At 50.4% G+C, this 20,384-nt stretch overlaps 1 protein-coding gene and 2 long non-coding RNA genes across 9 annotated transcripts; 2 read left to right on the top strand and 1 right to left on the bottom strand.

The window, feature by feature from the left end:
- The first annotated feature begins 96 nt into the window (after nucleotides 1-96).
- Nucleotides 97-20,136, top strand: LOC131819128 (uncharacterized). 2 transcript variants are annotated; one of them, XR_009349066.1, is made up of 3 exons: nucleotides 101-4,268; nucleotides 14,574-18,091; nucleotides 19,962-20,136. It is a non-coding gene; the product is annotated as an uncharacterized LOC131819128 (long non-coding RNA). The 2 variants fall into 2 exon arrangements; XR_009349065.1 differs by lacking the exon at nucleotides 19,962-20,136 and having other exon boundaries at nucleotides 97-4,268; nucleotides 14,574-17,726.
- Nucleotides 4,617-8,050, top strand: LOC131819126 (uncharacterized). Of its 6 annotated transcripts, none has more exons than XR_009349062.1 (5): nucleotides 4,617-4,855; nucleotides 6,165-6,274; nucleotides 6,536-7,517; nucleotides 7,858-7,939; nucleotides 8,020-8,050. It is a non-coding gene; the product is annotated as an uncharacterized LOC131819126 (long non-coding RNA). The 6 variants fall into 6 exon arrangements; XR_009349064.1 differs by having other exon boundaries at nucleotides 6,536-7,639; XR_009349061.1 differs by having other exon boundaries at nucleotides 7,858-8,050.
- On the bottom strand, nucleotides 5,468-11,360 carry AZGP1 (alpha-2-glycoprotein 1, zinc-binding). Its single transcript, XM_059153863.1, has 4 exons — nucleotides 11,204-11,360; nucleotides 8,796-9,056; nucleotides 6,573-6,848; nucleotides 5,468-6,049 (listed from the first exon to the last, which is right to left on the bottom strand). The coding sequence occupies exons 1-4, from the start codon at nucleotides 11,277-11,279 to the stop codon at nucleotides 5,694-5,696; spliced, it is 969 nt and encodes a 322-aa protein (XP_059009846.1). The 5' UTR covers nucleotides 11,280-11,360; the 3' UTR covers nucleotides 5,468-5,693.
- Nucleotides 20,137-20,384: the final 248 nt, after the last annotated feature.

Genomic DNA, 20,384 nt, shown 5'->3' with positions numbered 1-20,384 from the left:
ATGCCCTCAATGGAGATGGAGAAATCAAGAGGAGGGGGAAAGGGAGGAGCGGGAGAAGAGGGAAGAGGAGAAGCGGGGAGACGGAGGAGGGAGGGGGTAGGGAGGGGGTAGGGGAAGAGGGGAAATTGTTCTGGTTTCCTCTAGGGAAGGGTTGGAGGGGGAAGATCACGCTGGTATTTGAATTCGCGATTCTGAGGGGGTCTTCAGGATATTCAGGTGGAAATGTTTGGGGGGCAGCTGTGAAAACGAAGTGAGATGACCTCCTAATTATAAAAGGGATCTGGAAACATAGTTGAGGAGCCGCGCCAACCAGGCTTCTCATGAGCCCTACGCATCCTTAAAGCTCCTGGGAGAACCTCTCCCAATCCGTTAGCATGGCACATAGTGCCCTCTCGTGGCAATACGGTGCAACTGCAGCGGAGCCTACCGCCTAGATAGAAAGTATCTTTTTGAATCTTGATAGGGGACAGTTCTGCCGCTTAGCCTGAGAAGGAAATCTGACACTGACACTGACTCGCCCAAGTGAGGCCTGGGTGCTCAAGGGTCCAGGGAAGCGGACTGCTTCCTTGGCAGGTGTTGTGAGCCTAGGAGGCACCTGTGGGACAGCATGACTGAGATAAGGCAAGGCAGTCAATGGTCCATAGAGAAGTGAGAACACCATGTATACGGAAACTATTTTGGGGTCACCCTCAGGCTCCCACATTTCCTTTCAACTATTAACGTACAGCTATTAATATTTAATTTTCCAGCCAGGCAGCTTTAGTTTAAGGAAATTGTCTACCTGGATGGTCCCTAAGCAACATTACTACCTGGGAAACATTTTGCTTTTGCTTTGGGCTTCTTTCTTCTTCTTTAAAAAAAAAACCCTATTTAGGGGCATCTGGGTGGCTCAGTGGGTTAAAGCCTCTGCCTTCGGCTCAGGTCATGATTCCAGGATCCTGGGATCAAGCCCCGAGTATGGCTCTCTGCTCAGCAGGAAGCCTGCTTCCCCACCCCCCTCTGCCTGCTTCTCATCTCTGTCTGCCAAATAAATAAATAAAATCTTAAAAAAAACCCTATTTATTTAATTAAAGTAGGCTCCACACCCATTGCGTGGCTCGAACTCAAAACCCTGACATCAAGAGCTGCCATGCTCCACTGACCCATCAACCTGGAGGAAAACATCTAGTCATTCCTGGGCACTTTATTTGTACTCCTTTTCAAGAGATTGTGGTTGGGTTTCCTTTTTTCTTTAATATTTCCCAACGATGTGTTGTTGGTATATATGCAATCTATTGATCTTGTGTATTTGCTTGTCACCCACATTTCTGAAGTCTTTGACTTACTTCAGGGAATTGGCCATTGATTTTCTTTATTTTTTTTACCTTTTTTAAAAGATTTTGTTTATTTATTTGACAGATTACATGTAGGCAGAGAGGCAGGCAGAGAGAGAGGATGAAGCAGGCTCCCTGCTGAGCATAGAGCCTGATGCGGGGCTTGATCCCAGGACCCTGAGATCATGACCTGAGCCGAAGGCAGAGGCTTAACCCACTGAACCACCCAGGCGCCCCTGACATTGATTTTCTTGAGTGTTGTGGGTAGGAAGGCAGAGCGTCTGCTAATAAGCGTCAGTTCATTTCATGGTGGTTAATATTTGTACTCATTTCCTTTTGTGTTAAGGAATTAACTTAGAAGTTCCAGAAAAATCCTGAATAGTTGTGGAAATAGGGATTCTGTTTTATTCTTGACATTAATGGGAATGTGCTAATGTTTCATTAAGTAAGGTAACTCCCTGAAGTTGGCACTGGGGTTTGAAGTTCAAAGCCAAACGCAAGCCCTTGAACCAGAGCAGGCCTGAGAGCAACGGATCAGGTCTGCAGAAGGAAACAAACTCTGGGGCAGCTACCGGCAGGAGCAGGGCGAAGGGGGCTTCACGGAAGCGTTCAGTAGATCTTTTCCTCTCTCTGATCGAAAGCAGTAATTCACCAACCATGTTGAAAGCATTTCTGCTTCTCGGAGCTCTGCTGTTGTCAGGAATATAAACCCAGCCACCTTGGCTTCCTGGGTTCCAGGCGTGCTTGTACGTTTCCTCGCGCTCAGGCGTGGGGGAGACCCCGCCCAGGGGAGCGCGACCAGCCTGCACCTTTGTCTTTCCACCACGAGGGGGCGCGTGGACCACGCCGAAGCCGCGTCTGGAGGGCGGGGGAGGAGAAGCGTCTGGAAGGAGCTGCTCGTCCGAGAGTGTGCAGGGAGGGTGGGGTCCGGTAGGGGGAGGATGCCAACGTGGGGGCGAAACTGGGACCTTAGCTTGCCCCTAGGGCCGGTGGGAGAGAAGACAGAGATCTCAGCCGTAAGAGCGAGGAAGGACGCAGCAGAAAGGACTAGCACGGACTGGTTTGGAGGCTGGCTCTGGGCGGGAGTTACACTGGGAACCCGGGCGGGGACTGGGAGTATTCTATTCCGGGTGGGTCATCTTGAAAATGTGTCCTCAGGTGAGAAGCAGGAAGCTTCCAGGGGCAGTAGGGATCAGGTGGCGTGAGAGCCATCCCGGGGGGGCTCAGGCTGGAGGCTGCGTGAGACACAGCCTGCCAGCAGGGGACCTCCGGAAATGACTCAGATCCAAGACCTGGGACTCGAATTTGAGTCACCGCTCCAGTCTTCTCCGCGCAGCTCATGGCTAACCCCTCGGCAAACTCAGGGCTCGTTGGGTCCATCTGCGAATCCTTCAGGCTTGATGTCCAGAATGTATCCTGAACTCTGGCTGCTTGCTACCGGCACAGCTGCGCCCATCCCAGTCTATTCCAGTGCTAGTCCTTCCCCCGGATTTGTTTCTGGTCTCCCTGTTTCCATCCTGTGTCACCATTGTCTCTTCCTCACACAGCAGCCAAAGCGATGTTTTAACACCCTAAAGCAGGGGCGCTTGGGTGGCTCAGTGGGTTAATCCTCTAACCTCGGCTCAGGTCATGATCTCAGCATCCACGAATTGAGTCCCTGCTCAGCGGGGAGGATACTTCTCCCTGTCCCTCTGGCCCTCTCCCTGCTCCTCCTCTCTCTCGCTCTCAAATAAATAAGATCTTTAAAAAAGAAAACAAAACAAAAAACCAAAAAACTAAAGTAAATCCTATTGCCATCTTGGTTAGAACCTACCAGGTGAGGCCATTGGCAGTAGAAACTCCTTCCCAAGGCTAACCATGCCTTCCTTACAGGATCTGACCATTACCAGCCTTTTCAACATCTTCTGACTCTCCTCGTGTTCATGATGGTCCCACCCACTGGTCCTTATTCTGCCTTTCAAACACCATGATTGTTCCTGCCCTAGGGACTGGGCATTTGCTGTGCCCTCTGCCCCAAATGCTCTTTCCCCAGATACACCCATCTTTGATTCTTTTCCTTTCGCTTGGAAAAGGAACAAAAAGGAGAATGGTCTGGGATGCTGAGATGGTGTGGTCATTGGCTTTACTCACTGTCTTTCTGGAAATCTTCCCTGAGATTTCTGAGAGACATCACAGCATGGACGAGTCTATGTTGGAACTAGTGATCATGGTGGTGGTCCCAGGAGGAGGTAAGATGTGGGTTGAGCCTTGATGGAGGGTATTGTTTTAATAAGCAGAAGTGGGGTAAACTCCATGCAGGGAGGGGAGGCACCCACTTGTTCTGCTTGGTCTTTATTAGAGTACCAAAGCAGAAAATAAATACTCAACATAGAATTCTTGAGTGAATGCACCAATACATGAGCAAAGGAAATGGAGAACTCTAAATGTATCTGTTTGTCAAGTTCTAGTGACAAGCCGGTTTGAAAGGCAGCGTTCAGCCAAATTGGAGAGGACCTTAACAGCGACTACAGTTAAGTTCTGTACCCTGGTGACATCTCCTGCATAAACCCAAGCCCTCCATCCTTAATGTCTAGCTGGTGAATTGTCTCCAGAGGAATCTTCGAGAGAAACAAGGTAGTACTAAGTGACTGAGGAATGGCCAAGGAGAGAGTTTGTGGCAATGAGGTCCTCCTGGGGTGGGACATCCTCAAAGAGCACTTGAACTTGGTCCTGCCTGCAGGAGAATCTGTTGCTGGTTCTCTCTCTCTCTCTCTCTTTTTTAAAAGATTTTATTTATTTATTTGACAGACCGAGAGAGATCACAAGTAGGCAGAGAGGAAGGCAGAGGGGGAGGGGGAAGCAGGCTCCCCGCTGAGCAGAGTCCCACGTAGGGCTTGATCTCAAGACCCTGAGATCATGACCTGAGCCGAAGGCAGAGGCTTAACCCACTGAGCCACCCAGATGCCCTCACTGGTGGTTCTCTGTTGGGCGGGCAGGAGATGCTTGTGGAAGGATCTGCATTTGCTCCTCTAGGCCCCTCATCCTCCCTGGTGTGCCCAGTGATGCCCACAGCCCATCCCCACCATCACTCATGTCCCTTGTCAGGCCCCTGTGGCCCTCCCCTCCGCCACTCACGCCCCACTGATCAGGAACAATCTTTTCTCTCTTCTTGGCAGCTGTCTTGGCCTTCACTTCCTTCTCTGAAATCTGAATCCCTCCAGGAAACTTCTCTGGGTGTCTGAGTGGCTCTGGGTCCCTCTCCCCTTTCCCCAGAGCTGGCCAGGACTGGGGTCTCCAGAGGTTCCCTCCCCCTGCCCACCCCATTCCAGTCTGCCTTAGCTTGGCCTGCTCCTGTGGACTTTGGGTTTCTTTATTGATCTGAAATTCTTCTCCCGTCATGTGGTTTTCTTTATCTGTTCATGGCTATATTTTCCCTTCTTGACCATGTGGATTGTTTCCTTCTGCAGCCTCTACTGTTCAAACAGGAGTTTTGTTTTTTGTTTTTTGTTTCTTCTCATCCGGTTCCAGAGGAGAGGAATGTGGATTTCGCACAGACTGAGGAGGTATTTCCTTGGCTTTGATTTCTGTACCGGGTCAAAGTATCAAAAATAACAAGTCGAACCTTCACATTCAGGCTCTCAAGAAAGAGTAAGGGTTGGCTCAGAGTTCTGGATGCTCGGGGTGATTTCCTTAAGGAGCTCAGCTTGGAGGCCAGGCTGGGGAGGGAAAGCCCACAAATGGGCTCCATAGAAAGGTCAGGTGTGGGAGCCCTGCTGTGTCTTTTGGGGTTTTAAACCCGTGGAGGGTGGTGGGTAACTGGGTTAAAAAACAAAACAAAACAAAAACACATTCAAGTGAATTTGGAAGGAAACCAATTAGCTATGGTCTGGGGAGTTTCCAAGACCCAAAGGTGTGCGGAAGGTCAAGCCCCTGGAATGGAGGAGGGCTCCGTCTCAGGGAGGAGGTGTGTCTGGACCACTGAGGCACAGAAGAGACATGGGTTTGTGTTAAAGAGGGTCTATAACTTCACAACAGAGGAGATGTCCCCAGTGGGCTCTTGAACAAGGTCCGAGGGTCCACGCCACGCACAGAGGGACCACCCCCCGTCCCCCAGGGCAGGATGCTTTGAGTTGATAGCAAGAATTTCAGATGAATGAAGGCTTAGGAAAACAGGATGAAGGGTCATATCTACTCCCATTTTTATATCATGTCCTTTTAAAAATGCTTTTCTACACTGGGTGCTAGGCAAGGGGATTACTGTTGATTTGATTCGATTAGATCAGACAGATCAGATCATGGGGCTTTGCAAGTCAGTTCAGCCCAGAGTCAGCTCAGGGGCCGGTATTGAGTCTTCCCTCCTCTGAGTGTCTGAACTCACCACCGGACCCCTAGCTCGGACCCCTAGCTCGTCTCTCCTGCCAGGGGGTGGGGTGGCTCCTGTCCCTGGGAGCCCTCGGAGCCATCAGCCCTCGCTCCAGGCCACAGCACAGTGAGGGGCTGGGCCAGGCTGCTGTGCTTCACGCGGCAGGAGTAGGAGTCCAGGGCTCCGTCCTGCGGGGAAGCTGACATCACCACCCAGGACTGGTAAGTGCTGTTTCCGCTGGGAAGCACGTCTCCCCCCGACTCAGTCTCCTGTGTATCGCCCCCATGAATCCAGTGCAGCTCAATTTCTCGTGGGTAGAAGCCATCAGCCCGGCACTTAAGTGTCTGAGTTTCTCCTGGGGTCCCGTGGCTGGTGATGGACACGGAGGGGGGATCTGTGGAGGGACAGAGCGTGGATAGCGAGAGCCTGCTCTCGATGGCTCCCTGCTCCCTCCCCTTTCTGGGCGTCAGTGATGAGCAGAACTCCAAGCTCTGTGTCTGTCTCCCCAGGGAAACTTGGCGAAGATCAGGGAAGGCCGAGGGTTCCCAGGAGCCTCCCGTTGGATCGTGGAATGACCGCCACTGGCCTTGGGCTCCCCGTCCCGTTCCCAGACTTCTGGGTGAGTTTTGGGGCTGCCTCCTCCCGTGGCTCTATCCATCAGACCCCTTCCTGCTCTGCAGGGCCCTCGTTCTCACTGCTTCCCAAACCCAAGGCTTGCGACAACCAGGCTGTGACAGGCAGGCATTTCCCACACCTGCCTTCATGCTCGGCTCTGCCTGGAGGCATCGTCCTAGAGACACCACCGTGGGATTGGGCAGAGATGACCCCCCCAAACCCCCCAACCCCACTCCCAGCCTGAGATCACCTTGGTCTTTCTCAGCTCAGCTCGGGGGAGCAGGACAGAGGAAGCGGGGTACCTTGTCGGTCCAGGTAGGTCTTGCCGTGTTGCAGGAACCTCCGCAGCATCGCGGGGCACTCCTCTTCCAGGTAAGCCTTGGCCCGCAGCACGTACACTTCTTCCGCCTCCCACTTCTGCTTGGTGATCAGAGCGGCGGGGTCCTGGGGGACCCAGGCGGGGATTTCTTTGTTGAACTCGATGAAGTTCCTTCCGTCATAGGCATACCTCCAGAATGCTCCGCTGTTTTTGTCATTCCGCAGCTCACAGCCAAACATTCCCTGAAAGGTGTGAGACCCTGCACCCTCCCCGGCCACCCCCGGGGAAGTTAGTCAGCTTGGCACGCACTGCACTGTGTTTTAATAACTTTCAGTGCTACTCAGTTTGCAGAAACAACAGGAAGCAAGGTTTTGGAGATCTAAGCACGTGGTCCCTATGTTTTGGCGAATGAGTTATGAGCCAGTCATAGAGCAGAAGACGGAAAGGTGCTTTGGTTTGGTGTTTCAGGCCCCTCTGGGCTAAAATGCATCCTTCCTGGCGGGGAGGGTCAGGGAGACCAGACCACATACCCTGTTCCCAGCTCCCCTGTTCCCGCGGTTAGTGAACTGCGAATACCCTGGGGGTTCTTAGGAACCCCACAGAACCACACTGAAGTGCCATCTCCAAGTTAAACAAATTACTTGGAGTTTAACACAGATTCCCTAATCTCTCCTTTTTTTCCTCTGTTCTAAGTGGAGCGGATGTCACCAATTGGGTAAACTCTTTCCTGGGGTTTGCTATCCTCATCAGGAATCTCCGAGCCCCCTCTCTGCCCAGGGAGCCACAAGTCTTGGAACCTGGCCTCCTCTGGGAGGGGGGACACGACCGGTGGGGACCTGATACCGATTAGCGCTGTGGGCTCAGGCTCTGATCTCCAGCTCCCTGGGCTCAAACTGCAGATCTCTCTGAGCGCCGACCTGGCTTGAACGTGAGCATTTAACCTCCCCCTGCTTTGGTCTTCTCCGCTTGCCAACAGCAGCGGCCATGTACGGGTTCAGAGGGTTGCTGGGAGCGCTACCAGCCGGCGTCAGCACCCGTGCCCGGCACACAGTAGGTGGGGATGGGGGTGTCCCGGCTCCCCATCTTCCTCCTACCATAAGTCCATGAGGCCTCCCGAGTCTGTTCCTTACAGTCAGGAAGGTCTTCAGGACTTCATGTAACTCTATCAGTGTGTGGCTTTGAAGTCAGTCCCTGCTGAGCTCCCAGTATGGGCCACGGATTGTGTGAGGCATTTTCTCTCAATCATTCAATATATTTCACCGGAGCAGGTTATTCGTGGCCGTCCCAGGTGATGGGACGATCAGGGAGACCAAGACCGACGAGGTTCTAGCCTTCATGCAATTGGCAGAGGTAAGTTTTATGGAATCTCTTGGAGGTTCTGGTTCGTGGGTTCAGACCAGGTTATTAAGAACATGCTCACTGTCAAACAGCTAATGACTGGCCGCGACACGATGCGAACCAGATCTGATTGACTCTGGGGTTAGCTCCCTCCCTCCCTGACATCCCTCGGCAGGGGAGCCTGATGCCTTCTACAGTAGGATCAGCCTCAGGCAGGTCGGAGTGTGGGGCGGAGAGGTGACGGGTGCCTGGATGGGCGCTGACTCTGACGTCACTTCCTGGGAGACCCGAGGCCTGGGAGTGAGGATGGGGATAAGATGAGGCAGGAGGAGAGCAGGTGCGCTGTGGGGGTGGGGGGGATGCAGGTGCGCTGTGGGGTGGGGGGGATGCAGGTGCGCTGTGGGGGTGGGGGGGATGCAGGTGCGCTGTGGGGGTGGGGGGGTGCAGGTGTGCTGTGGGGTGGGGGGGACGCAGGTGCGCTGTGGGGTGGGGGGGATGCAGGTGCGCTGTGGGGGTGGGGGGGTGCAGGTGTGCTGTGGGGGTGGGGGGGATGCAGGTGCGCTGTGGGGTGGGGGGGTGCAGGTGCGCTGTGGGGGTGGGGGGATGCAGGTGCGCTGTGGGGGTGGGGGGGATGCAGGTGGGGTGGGGGGGATGCAGGTGCGCTGTGGGGTGGGGGGGATGCAGGTGCGCTGTGGGGTGGGGGGGATGCAGGTGCGCCGTGGGGGTGGGGGGGATGCAGAGTGCCTGCGAATTTCTACTCTCATCTCTGTTATTTCCATCCTGCTGACCCCTTTCCACTTACCCCTGCAGGGCTGCCCGTTGAGCTAAGACACCCCCCCCCCCCCCCCGCAGTCTACTGTTCACTGACCTTCTTTGTCCTTGTAGTAGTCCATGATGTCCGTCAGGGTCGCCATGAAGATCTTCTCCCTGGCCTTCTGGAGTTCACTCTCCTTCTCCCAGTCCTCTAGTCCTTCCATCCGGCTCCAGGGGTACTGAGGGATGGCCTTCCTGTCTTCACTGTCATAGTGAAAGAAATCCTGGTCATTGAGGTAGGCTGTGGCCTGGAAGCTGGGGAAGCCGTCCCTGGGCCTGGAGAGCCCGGTGTAGAAGAAGCTCAGAGAGTAAGGCCCTGAAAAAGAGGAGAGCACTTGGAGGTGTGGGGTCCATGCAGGGGAGGCCCAACATGGGGCAGCGGAAGGCCAGGGAGGGGGCCGTGGCCTCTGGGCCCCTCTGGAAGCTCATTCAAGTGAAAAGGGCCCTATGTCTATCCTGGGGATGGTACTTTAGACACCATCTGTGTTTTCACTGCACTGTTTCTTCTTGACACACAAGATCAGATTTTTCAGCCTCCTTGTACGTATGTTGGGATCATGCTATTGAGTTCTGGGGATGTGAGAGGGAATGAGGTCTTTTTTCTGGTCTGAGGCCCTATGAACTCATTTGCTCATTCATTTATTTATTTTTAAGGATTTTATTTATATAACGCACAAGTAGGCAGAGAGGCAGGCAGGTGGAGAAGGAGAAGCAGACTACCCACTGAGCAGAGAGCCTGGCATGGGGCTCGATCCCAGGACTCTGAGATTATGATCTGAACTGAAGGCAGATGCTTAACTGACTGAACCACCCAGGTACCTCTTTCTTTTTTTTTTTTAATGTGATGACTGTGGAGACTTCAGGATGAAAACAGGAGTCCCAAGATGCAAATAGGCCAGATTCCTGAGTCACCTCAGGGAAGACAGGAAAGTTGCCTTGTCTGTTTTCACTTTACACGAGCAAGAATTAAACATTTGTTAGGGTAAGCCACTAAAAACTTTGTTACTGAAGCATAACCTAGTCTAAGACATAGAATTCGAATGCATAGGAAGAATTTACCAGAAAACTCAGGAGATGACTTAGAATGGACTGGCACAGGTAAGAGCAGGATCTGGATCTCAGAATTCCCAGGGTTGCACCTTGCATTTTGGCAGGGACTTGGAGAGCAGGGAGCATTTCCAATAATTAATTTGTGATACAATTCATATTGATTTTAATAACATTGGAGGTCATATGGCAGATTCCTAGATCAAGTGCTGAAATTATTCTTGGTGACTAGTTTCTAAATGTGATTAACTTTAGACCTTGTGTAAAGCAAATTACCCTTAGCAGTGGGTGGACCTCATCTAATCAGTTGAAGGCCACAAGAAAGAAGCCCAGTTCCCCAAAGAAGAATTCTGCCTTTCTGCCTTCAGATTGCCTTTGGACTCAAGGCAACAACACTGACTCTTCTCCACATCTCCAGCCTGCAGATTTCAATTGTGCTAGCCAGTTCCTTAAAATCAATCTCTTTCTCTCTATATATATCTATATATCTTTGTTCTGTTTCTCTGGAGAACCCTGACTAATACAGATTTTGGTGTAGGATGCGATTAACATTTTATTTTATTTTTAATTTTTAAAAAAGATTTTATTTATTTATTAGACTCACAGAGAGATCACAAGTAGGCAGAGAGGCAGGCAGAGAGAGAGTGGGGGAAGCAGGCTCCCTGCTGAGCAGAGAGCCCGATACGGGATTCAATTACAGGACCTGGGATCGTGACCTGAGCCAAAGGCAGAGGCTTTAACCCACTGAGCTACCCAGGCGCCCCACTGATTAGCATTTTAAAATAAAACATATATTCTCATAGTTTTTAAGTGTCACAAATTTCAAACATGCACAGTTTACTTTTCATTTCTTCATCCTGAAATTGGTGGTCATGAAACAGCCCGTTTTCCTATTCTAGTGTGGACTCTGGTGCTTCCCAGATTCCAGCTGGCTTCTTTCCCCCTAACTTGCCTTCAGGGCTAATGGGCAGCACTGTGGTCTGATGGCAAGGGGGAGGGGACAGACTTCCTTCTACAACCCTGCAGTTAACCTGCCTTCACATCTGCTGCTTAGGGTTGTTCCCTTTTTCTCTGTGAGCCAGACAGACTCATCCAGCCACTGGAAGAAAGGAAGGAACAGGATGTTCTACTTGTGTGGCTCCTGCACTGTCCTGGCTGTGTGACCCTGGCCAGGTCACTTCACCTCTCTGGTCTTGGTTTTGCTCCTTTGTAAGCTAAGGGTTTTAGCTTCTGATTCTCTAAAGCCTCATTTAGCATGACTCCAGAGGCTCCCTCAATCCTTTTTGAAGTTTGGGAGCTGAGTTAGGTGACAGCCTGGGACACCTCTTCCCACAGTATCCTTGGGAATCTCCGCTGCACTAGAGGTCCTTCTCCAGCCCATCTGTCCCTCAGAGCCACCCTGGCTTCCTTACTCACCAGCTTGGGTTTCCTGAGGGACTGCAGGCCCCAGAAGAAGTAGCAGGGACAGCAGGACAGACACCATTGTGTCCATGCTGCCTGACCGGAAGGTTCTGGACTGCCGTGGTGGTAGAGCTCGGAGCAGACTACTTGGAAATAAAGCCAGGTGTAGTTATAGGAATGGTTGGGCTGTGAGCCCAGCCTGGGAAAGGTGACTTCACAGCCAATGAGCCTGCAGGACAGGCTCCTCCTCTGACAGTGACAGAGAAGGGTGCACAAGCCACCCGGGGCAGAGGTGGCCCTCAGCCAGTTCATGGACAGGGTGTAGACTGAGAGCCACAACAGCTGGCTGCAGGCTGGGACTTTGTGCGTCCCCCGGGTGACAGAATGCAAGTGGGTGAGGGAGGAGGGGAGGGGGGCTGTTAAGTGGCAGATGCCTGGGGTGTGTGTTCCTTTCAGTGGGGGGACTGGGGTGTTGTCAGACGCCCTCTGGAAAAGCTCTGCACATGGCCAGAGAGGGGGTCCCACCCTGCACACTGGCGTTCTGCACAGAGCACATCCACATCTCTGGCTCCCTCTCTTCCTTCCTTTTCCTTCTGTTTTCTTTAAAAAAAAAAAAAATTATTTATTTATTTGAGAGAGAGAGTGTGTATATTTACACGTGCGGGGGAGGGGCGCAGGGAGAGGAAGAGGAAGAGAACCCCTAGCAGACTCCTAGCTGAGCACCAAGAGCCGGACGTGGGGCTTGATCGTACAACCCTGAGATCACGAAAGCAAGAGTGGGATCCTCAACCGACAGAGCCAGCCAGGCACCCCTGCCCGCCCCCCCCCCCAACCCCTTTCTATGCTTGGGGAATCCAGGGCTTTCCATCATGGAGGCAGAAGAAGCCTGATTCCCCTTTGGGCTTGGTCCAGCAGACGCTGGCGCCCCGGATGCTGAGGCTGGTATTAATGAAGCAAAGAAGAAGGCAAAGTTCCCCTTTCTGGGGAGCTCAGCAGCGGCTGTCACTGCCGTGTCCTGGAAGCCGCGGGGCTACAAGCTGTAGGGGTTCCCACGTCCGGTGAGGGGGTGTCATTTGTCCATACAGCTGGCAGCGGTGTGTGTTCACAGGACTTGCTCTGTGGCGTGATTTTCCCCTGTGCTTCTCCCGCCTAACTCTGAGCCGGGGTTTTCCCGTCTCTCCGTTGATTCTGAGGGCTAACCGATAAATCTGTTTATTTTCTGCTACAAGTCAGAAATAGATTCCGTTTCAGCAACTGAGGATCCTGACTGATAATGAAACTGGGACAGGGAGATGGAGGAAGGGTAACTGGACTTGACCATGGGGCCGGACTGTGGCTGAATGAAGACACGATCCAGATGTTTCGGGAACTTTCTTGCAGGCTGTGGTTTTACTCTGCGGAGGGCTAAACACCTGAGTTATCTCTGGTGGTCGGCCAGAGGGAAGTGCTCAATGAAGGCAAGATTTTAGGTCCTAAGCAGCTGCTACCATAGGACAGTGTGAAAGGCTTAAGGAAATCAGGGACCAAAGCCTGGGAGGGTAGAGTCCAGAAGCGTTGGAGAGCCTGAAGAAAAAGAGTGTAGATTCAGAAGCAAGAATTACTGACTTCAAGCACAGCCTGAAAATCAGGCAGTTTTCTATGACAGTGTGGAAAGAATCTTTTGTCTTTTGCAATTGCAACGATGAAACACGAAAACCCAACACTGATTAATGATTAGAACTGAACAACAGAAAATCAGGTTGCATAACCTAATTACAAAAACCTAATAAATCTTTTAAAAAAGATTTATTTATTTATTTATCAGAGAGAGAGAGAAAGAGAGAGCGCACAAGTAGGCAGAGCAGCAGGCAGAGAGAGAGAGGGAGAAGCGGGCCCCCCGCTGAGCAGGGAATCAGATGGGGGACTCGATCCCCAGACCCTGGGATCATGACCTGAGCTGAAGGCAGACGCTTAACTGACTGAGCCACTGAGGCACCCCGAAAACCTAATAAATCTAATAACTAAGAGGGGTCAGGACTTTCCTGCCGCTCTCCTATGATCATGCCAATAAGACATTATTAGAGAAGGAACTCAAATCTGGAAGTCAGGAAAAAGGCAGCATGGGAGATGTTGTGGTTGAACAGGGCATGGAACAGGATATATATATATATACACACACACACATATTTTTAAAATTTTATTTAAATTATTTATTTAAATATTTTAAATATTATTTAAATTTCATTTTTAGGGGCACCTGGGTGGCTCAGTCAGTTGTGTTCAATTAAATGTCCAATTCTCGGTCTCAGCTCAGGTCTTGATCTCAGGGTTTTGAGTTCAAGGTCCAGGTTGGGCTCCACGCTAGGCATGGAGACTACTTAAAAAATCTTATTTTAAAGTAGCCTCTACACCCAGTCCAGGGCTCGAACTCACAGCCCCAGAATCCCGAGTTGCATGCTCCATCGACTGAGCCAGTGAGGTGCCTCAGAAATGCCAAATTCTGTTGGCAGATAAAGGACAAATTGTGTAAGGACAGGGATGGTGTCTGTCGTGTTCGTTTTTCTGTCCCTAGTGCTTGGCCCATTGCTTGACAGAGAGAAAGACAATCAAATAACACTTACAAAAATAGACCAACGGATACATGAGCAAAGGCAAATGGTGCCAGACCTATGTGAGGGTCACTAAGGCCAATTTGGTGCAAACTGGGCTCATGAAGATTGAGGGGTTGGACAGGTGGGGTGACAAATTCAAAAGGGAGGTTGGAATCAGGTTCTGGAGGGCCCCAATCCAACGAATATCCAATACCATCCAATGAATGAGCCACATCCCACTCCTGCGTCTTGCCCCTAACATCCTGTGGGCTCTGCGTACCCCACCCTCTACTCAGTGGTTCTTGGCCTTTTCTGTCATCTCCTCCCTTGCCAGTTAACCTCAAGATAATTAAAATTTTTTTTTAATTCAAAACTTTATTTTCTTTCAAGATAGTTTTCTCTTTTTTAAAGTAGTCTCCATTACACCCAGCATGGAGCCCAGCGCAGGGCTTGAACTCAAGACCCTGGGATTAAGACCTGAGCGGAAATCAAGAGTCAGATGCTTAACTGACCAAGCCATCCAGGCGACCCCCAAGATAATTTTAAATGCATAAAATAAAATACGGAGGATATGAAGGGAGTCAATTACATGGAAACACAGGTCTTCCCACGTACACTTGGGGCTGATGGGCTGTTTGCAGAGTGGTCCGCCAATATAGAGCGATATGCAATTCCAAAGTGGCTGAGGAATTGCCAAGAAGAAGACAGTTTGTGGCAATGAGGTCCTCTTGGGGTGGGGTGTTCTCAGAGCCCACTTGAACTTGGTCCTGCCTGCAGGAGAATCTGTTGCTGGTTCTCTGTTGGGCGGGCAGGAGGTGCTCGTGGAAGGATCCGCATTTGCTCCTCTAGGCCCCTCATCCTCCCTGGTGTGGCTGGTGATGCCCACCGCCCATCCCCACCATCACTCATGTCCCTTGTCAGGCCCCTGTGGCCCTCCCCTCCGCCACTCACGCCCCACTGGTGAAGAACAATCTTTTCTCTCTTTTTGGCAGCTGTCTTAGCCTTCACTTCCTTCTCTGAAATCTGAATCCCTCCAGGAAACTTCTCTGGGTGTCTGAGTGGCTCTGGGTCCCTCTCCCCTTCCCCCAGAGCTGGCCAGGACTGGGGTCTCTAGAGGTTCCCACACCCTGCCTACCCCAACCCATCTCTCCTGCTGTGGGGGGGTGGGAACTCGCATTCCAGTCTGCCTTAGCTTGGTCTGTTCCTGTGGACTTTGGGTTTCGTTATTGATCTGAAATTTTTCTCCTGTCATGTGGTTTTTTCAAATTTGTTCAAGGGGCCAGAAGTTGCTTTGAAATACCACTGGCTGAATTGTTTCCTTCTGAGTTATTTGGTTTCTCTTCCATGACCAAGTATCAAAGACAGTATTTTCACATGTTGTGCACCCAATTAGGCATGAGAAAAACTACGAATGAGAGAGAGAAGCAAAAGTTCCATGGGGCTTAACCAGGCAAGTTTCTCCCTGGGGAGCTCAAGATAAGGACAGAATCTGAACTTAGGTACCTTCCTTGAGGGTCAGGAGTGAGCCGGCAATGTCCTTCCCTGTTCTCATTCTTGTCCTGAATGCAGAGCTTTTAAGAATTAGTTTTAGTGGGTTAGGGGCGCCTGGGTGGCTCAGTGGATTAAGCCTCTGCCTTTGGCTCAGGGTCTTGGGATCGAGCCCCACATAGGGCTCTCTGCTCATCAGGGAGCCTGCTTCCCCCCTGCCCCACCCTCTGCCTACTTGTGATCTCTCTCTCTCTGTCAAATAAATAAATAAAATCTTAAAAAAAAAAAAGGAATTATTTTTAGTGGGTTAAGTAGGATTCTGAGGAACATCATTCCATACTTTGAAGCCCTCTTTCTCTTCCACTGGGTCTTTGACATGCTATGTCCCCTCTTGTCAAGGTTTCTTGACCCTCCTCTTGCTCATTGCTGGTGAGTAGAACACAGGGAGCACTGAACACTTAGTCCCGGGAGCAGGTGATCCCTCCGAGTATATCAGGGCTTTCCTCCTCCAGGCAGGCCTTAGCCACTTGACTGGGATGTTCTCAGATTCCCACTTCTGATTGGCGTCCAGGTCTACAGGGTCCAAGGTCATGCAGGCTAGGATTTCTTTGTTGAATTTGATGAATCCATTCATTGGGGTAGGTGTATCTCCAGAACACTACCCTGCTTTTTAAATTTTTTACTCTAGAGCTCTCAGTTCAAATTCTGCAGAAGGAGCAAGACCCTGAATGTAGCCCCTGCTCCGCCGCCAGCTAGTCTGGCCTCATTTCCATCTCTGCTGTGTTTCTTAACATTTTTTTATTAGTGATTTTAGCCTATAAAGCTATAAAAGCAGTTGACGGTTGAGTTAGTTTTTTGTTTAAAATAAATTTCCGGGGGTGCCTGGATGCTTTAGTCAGTTGAACATCCAACTCGTGGAGGGTCATGATCTCAGGGTTGTGAGATTTAGTCCCAAGTCAGGCTCTGCACTCAGTGTGGAGTCTGCTTCAGATTCTCTCTCCCTCTTCCTAACTCTCTCTCTCTCTCTTAAATAAATAAATAAACAAATAAAATCTTTTAAAAAATAATAAAATAAATGTTCAGTGGGTGCCTGGGTGGCTCAGTCAGTGGAGCACGTGACTCTTGATCTCAGGGCTCTAATTTTTTTTTAAGATTTTATTTATTTATTTGACAGATGGAGATCACAGAGAGGCAGAGAGAATGGAGGAAGCAGGCTCCCTGCTGAGCAGAGAGCCTGATGCAGGACTCGATCCCAAGACCCTGGGATAATGACCTGAGCCAAAGGCTGAGGCTTAACCCACTGAGTTACCCAGGCTCAGGCGCCCCACCTTTCTATGTTCTATTCAACAGCAACCTCCTCACCAATCATATTAATCTTGTCTCAACACATGCAGAGAGTCACCAAAGAGAACTGTGGGAGCGCCTTTTGGATGTGACCCTGCCTCACCAGTAGGAGCAATCATTTTGTGAGCGGCAGAGCTCGCACCGACAACTGGTTAACCCAGCACAGAGGTGGGGGTGGCACGGTCAAGGGTGCATTGGGGCAGGGCAATCTGCCATGGGCCTTGAGTTTCCTGCATGTTCTTACAACGCCAAGCCTTGTGTGATCTTTATCTGGGCCATATCTCAGGGCAGTGTTTGCAGTGAGCGACCTTAAGAGATGACTTTTGGAGAAAGATGGGATTCATGATAACTCACTGGAAAAGCATGCATTCCTCAAGGTCAGTGTTCCTTGACTGTACCCCAAGCCTACTGCCTGTGGAGCATCCGCTTGCATTCCTTTAGAGTTACTGTCTGGGATTTAGGGGTGCAGGGCAACCCTGGTCAACATGATGCTCATACTGCTTGCCTTGCCATGACCCACAGTCCTTTGTCTATGTCCCAGAGTTCTCCTGTCTTCTGCCAGCATCCATGAAACAATAACAGGTTAATATATGGGCTCCAGTAGGGTTAAATCCCAAACTCTGACAAGCCCTTGCCAGAGGGGATGGTCCCATGTCCCTCCCGTCTGCATTTGGATCCCTGCTGGCAGGGGGGCTTCTGTGTGCCGAGGTGACCAACCCGCCTGTGTGCTCCAGTCTTGGTAGAGGGGGGTTGAGCAGGGAAGGAAGTGAGCAGCACTGATATGCTGGTGCAATTTTGGGAAAGCTGGTCTACCACCGCAGGGCGAACAGGGTGATCAAGCCCTCACTGCTGGCCCCCTGGAGCTGTGGCGGACCTGCACACCTAGTGTCCTTACTTCTGGTCCAAGCCAGACATTGCCACTCAGATGGGTGTTTCTTGAGCCTTAGAGGTGATATCCCATTTGCCACAAGAGGGCGCTTACGCGTGGCTGGGAGAGAGACATCAGACCTGCGGACGCTCCTCTGTCAGTTGAACAGAATTTATTTCCTTGGATATCTTGTGAATATTGACGGAACCCGACACAACAATATTCGTAGGTGTTCCAAAACCAAATAAAAACCTATTCTTAATCTTTATATTACTTGCAATTTTTCTTTGCATTCGACTGAAGAGTTCAACTGTCCAGTTGTGGGGTGGTAGAGTGATTATGTGAGCTCCTTTATTCTTTTACTATTCTCCCCCATTCCCAATTTCCAGACCTCCTCATCAACCCCACCCATTTTCAATAACACTCCGTTATTTTATCCTCTCTGAACAGACACTCTCTGGGATCAATATGATCCCTAACTAGGGCTGCCTCTTCACTCTTTCTGATTATTCAAAACAGTAACGTTTAACACGGTGGAAGTTTTGCTTAGTGATCCTGGTTTCATGGACAACCTGTCTGCGTTTGATCCCAGCTCACCACCACCTACTAAATTTGCGACCTTCAGCAAATTAGGTAATTCCTCTGTGTTTCAGTTTCCTCATTGCTAATTATAGTAATAGCTTTGTCACAGAGGTGTTTCGGGGTGTGAATTAAATATGATTACAGGTACCCAGGACATAGTCCTTCCTTGATAAATGCCATCTATTATAATCACCTAGTGTTTTCCTCTTTCTCTCTTTATCTGTCACCTCTGTCACTAATGACTTCTGAACTCAACTTTTCTGTCCCAGGCAAAGTCCTTTCCAGTCCTCTGTGCCTTAATCATGCCTGCGTAGGAGACATAGTCCAGGCTCTTTCCCTGATTCATCCTCCTGGAGATTCTTTGCAGCTATGGGGATGTTTTGTTCTTGAATCCCACTCTTTGCTCTTAATTTTGTGCCTTGGTATCAACAACTTATGGGGTCTGAGGAACTGGCCCCTTGTCTTGCTTGGCATCTTACAGTTTGTATGACCCACAGACATGATGCATTCTGAGTCCACTTCCTCTTATGTAAAATAGCCTGGAGGATCCTTCGGGTTCCATGTGGCTGTAACAGTCGACGGAAAGGAATTCATTCAGGGAAAACTCTAAATGGACTGTGAACTCTGGACCGTGTTTAATGAGAAGACTGTAAATGCTGAGCAATGTCCTTGGCAATGGGGGAAACAGGATGGGTCGAGAGAAATGCCATCCCTTGTTCACATGGACCTTACACAGGCCAGTTTTTAAAAATTGGAATTCTCACAATAACTGTTAAGAGGAATTGTTAATGCAAAGTAGTCCAGATGATTAAGTCGCTTGATTAAGCCACTGTGAAGTATCTAGTGACTAGCAGAGCCACCACATGAATGACCCCAGAATGGGGTCAGAATGACCCCAAAGTCGCTCATTTTCTACCCACCAACCCTGCGCAGGGGTGAGTCTGATGCTTTCTAAAGTGGGGTCAGCCTCAGATGGGTCGGGGGTTTGGTCAGATCTACCTGGATGAGTGCTGATTCTGACACCACTTCCCATGTGAGAGCTGAGAGTCTGGAAGTGAGGAAGGGAATATGACAGGGAAGGCGGAGATGCATTGTGGGGTGGGGTGGGGTGCAGAGTCTCTGCATATTTTTACCTGTGTTTTTTGTTGATCATTGGGGTTCTGATATTTCTTTCCTAACTCCTGTTTTCATGCCTACTAGGGATTGCTCCTTGAGCTTGTGGAAATAGCATAGTACTCAGTCTGCTGCCATCGTCTCTCCTTGGAATAGTCCATGATATCTAAAGACATCATGGTCTTATGAACCTAGTCGAATGAACTTGGCTTTCTTCTTGTCCTCCATCCCCACCACTTGGTTCTAGGACCCCAGGGCTTCCTGCCTTTATAATCATGGAGAAAGAAGGTCTGATTGTTGGGAGTGGGGCAGGACCTAAGAACTGGGGAAGACTTCACTAGATCTGGAAAATCTTGTATAATGGAAGTCACAGGTTAAGGACCTGCCGAAGTGGAGAACACTTTGACGTATGGGTCAAGTGTGAGTCCCACTGTGGGGCAGCAGAAGGTCAAGGAGGAAAATCTTGGTCTTTGGGATCAACAGCTATTCATGGCCTCTGGTCTCCAGGCCTTTCTTCCTGTGAGCCTCCTAGCATTGCATGTTTGAATGGGGCAAGAGCTTGCAAAGCTTTATGTGGTACAAAGTTCAGGAAGGAGAATTTTCTAGAAATGCTGGTAATGAGCCAGATGGGATTCAGCATGGAAAAAAAAGACCAGGGTGCTGCCTCTGTATCACCAGTTCTTTGAGTAAACTTGCTGCTAAGTTGAATTCTTGCCATACTGGTGAGAAATGCATTTGTTGACTATTTGATAATATCACAGATTTTTAATCTTAAGAAATTATTAGTTTATATTTTTGTTTCTTCCAGATGTTCATGTGATGATGGGTGTAGGACTGGCTGAGCGCTCCCGGTCGGGCAGTATCCCAGGTGCAGTGCTGCTGTATTCCGTTCTCTGAGCAGGTGTCTTCCTTCTTGTTCTGCCGCTTTCCATCTGCTGACCCCTCCTCAGCCCTTGCCCGTAGTTGTTTCTCACTCAAAACCAGATAGAGACATCCAGCTGTGGAAAAGGAAGGAAGGAGGGAGGAAAGATTTTGCCGGTCCTAGTGGATAAAGAGACGCCAGGCCTCCACACTTCTTTCTACCCCTCACCCTTGGGCGATCCCTGCACGCTGCTGCTCCAGGTCAGGGCACAGGCCATCACCGTATGGCTGGGGGAGGAGGCTGGTCTCAAAGAGCGCACTGTTTGGCGGAATAAAGGAGTGGGATGCGAGTTCTCTTTACCCTCAGGGG

This window comes from Mustela lutreola, chromosome 17 (genome assembly GCF_030435805.1).
Source record: "Mustela lutreola isolate mMusLut2 chromosome 17, mMusLut2.pri, whole genome shotgun sequence".
Lineage (NCBI taxonomy): Eukaryota > Metazoa > Chordata > Mammalia > Carnivora > Mustelidae > Mustela > Mustela lutreola.
The sequence above is the reverse complement of the archived record's forward strand: the minus strand, read 5'-3'. Positions and strand labels throughout refer to the sequence as shown.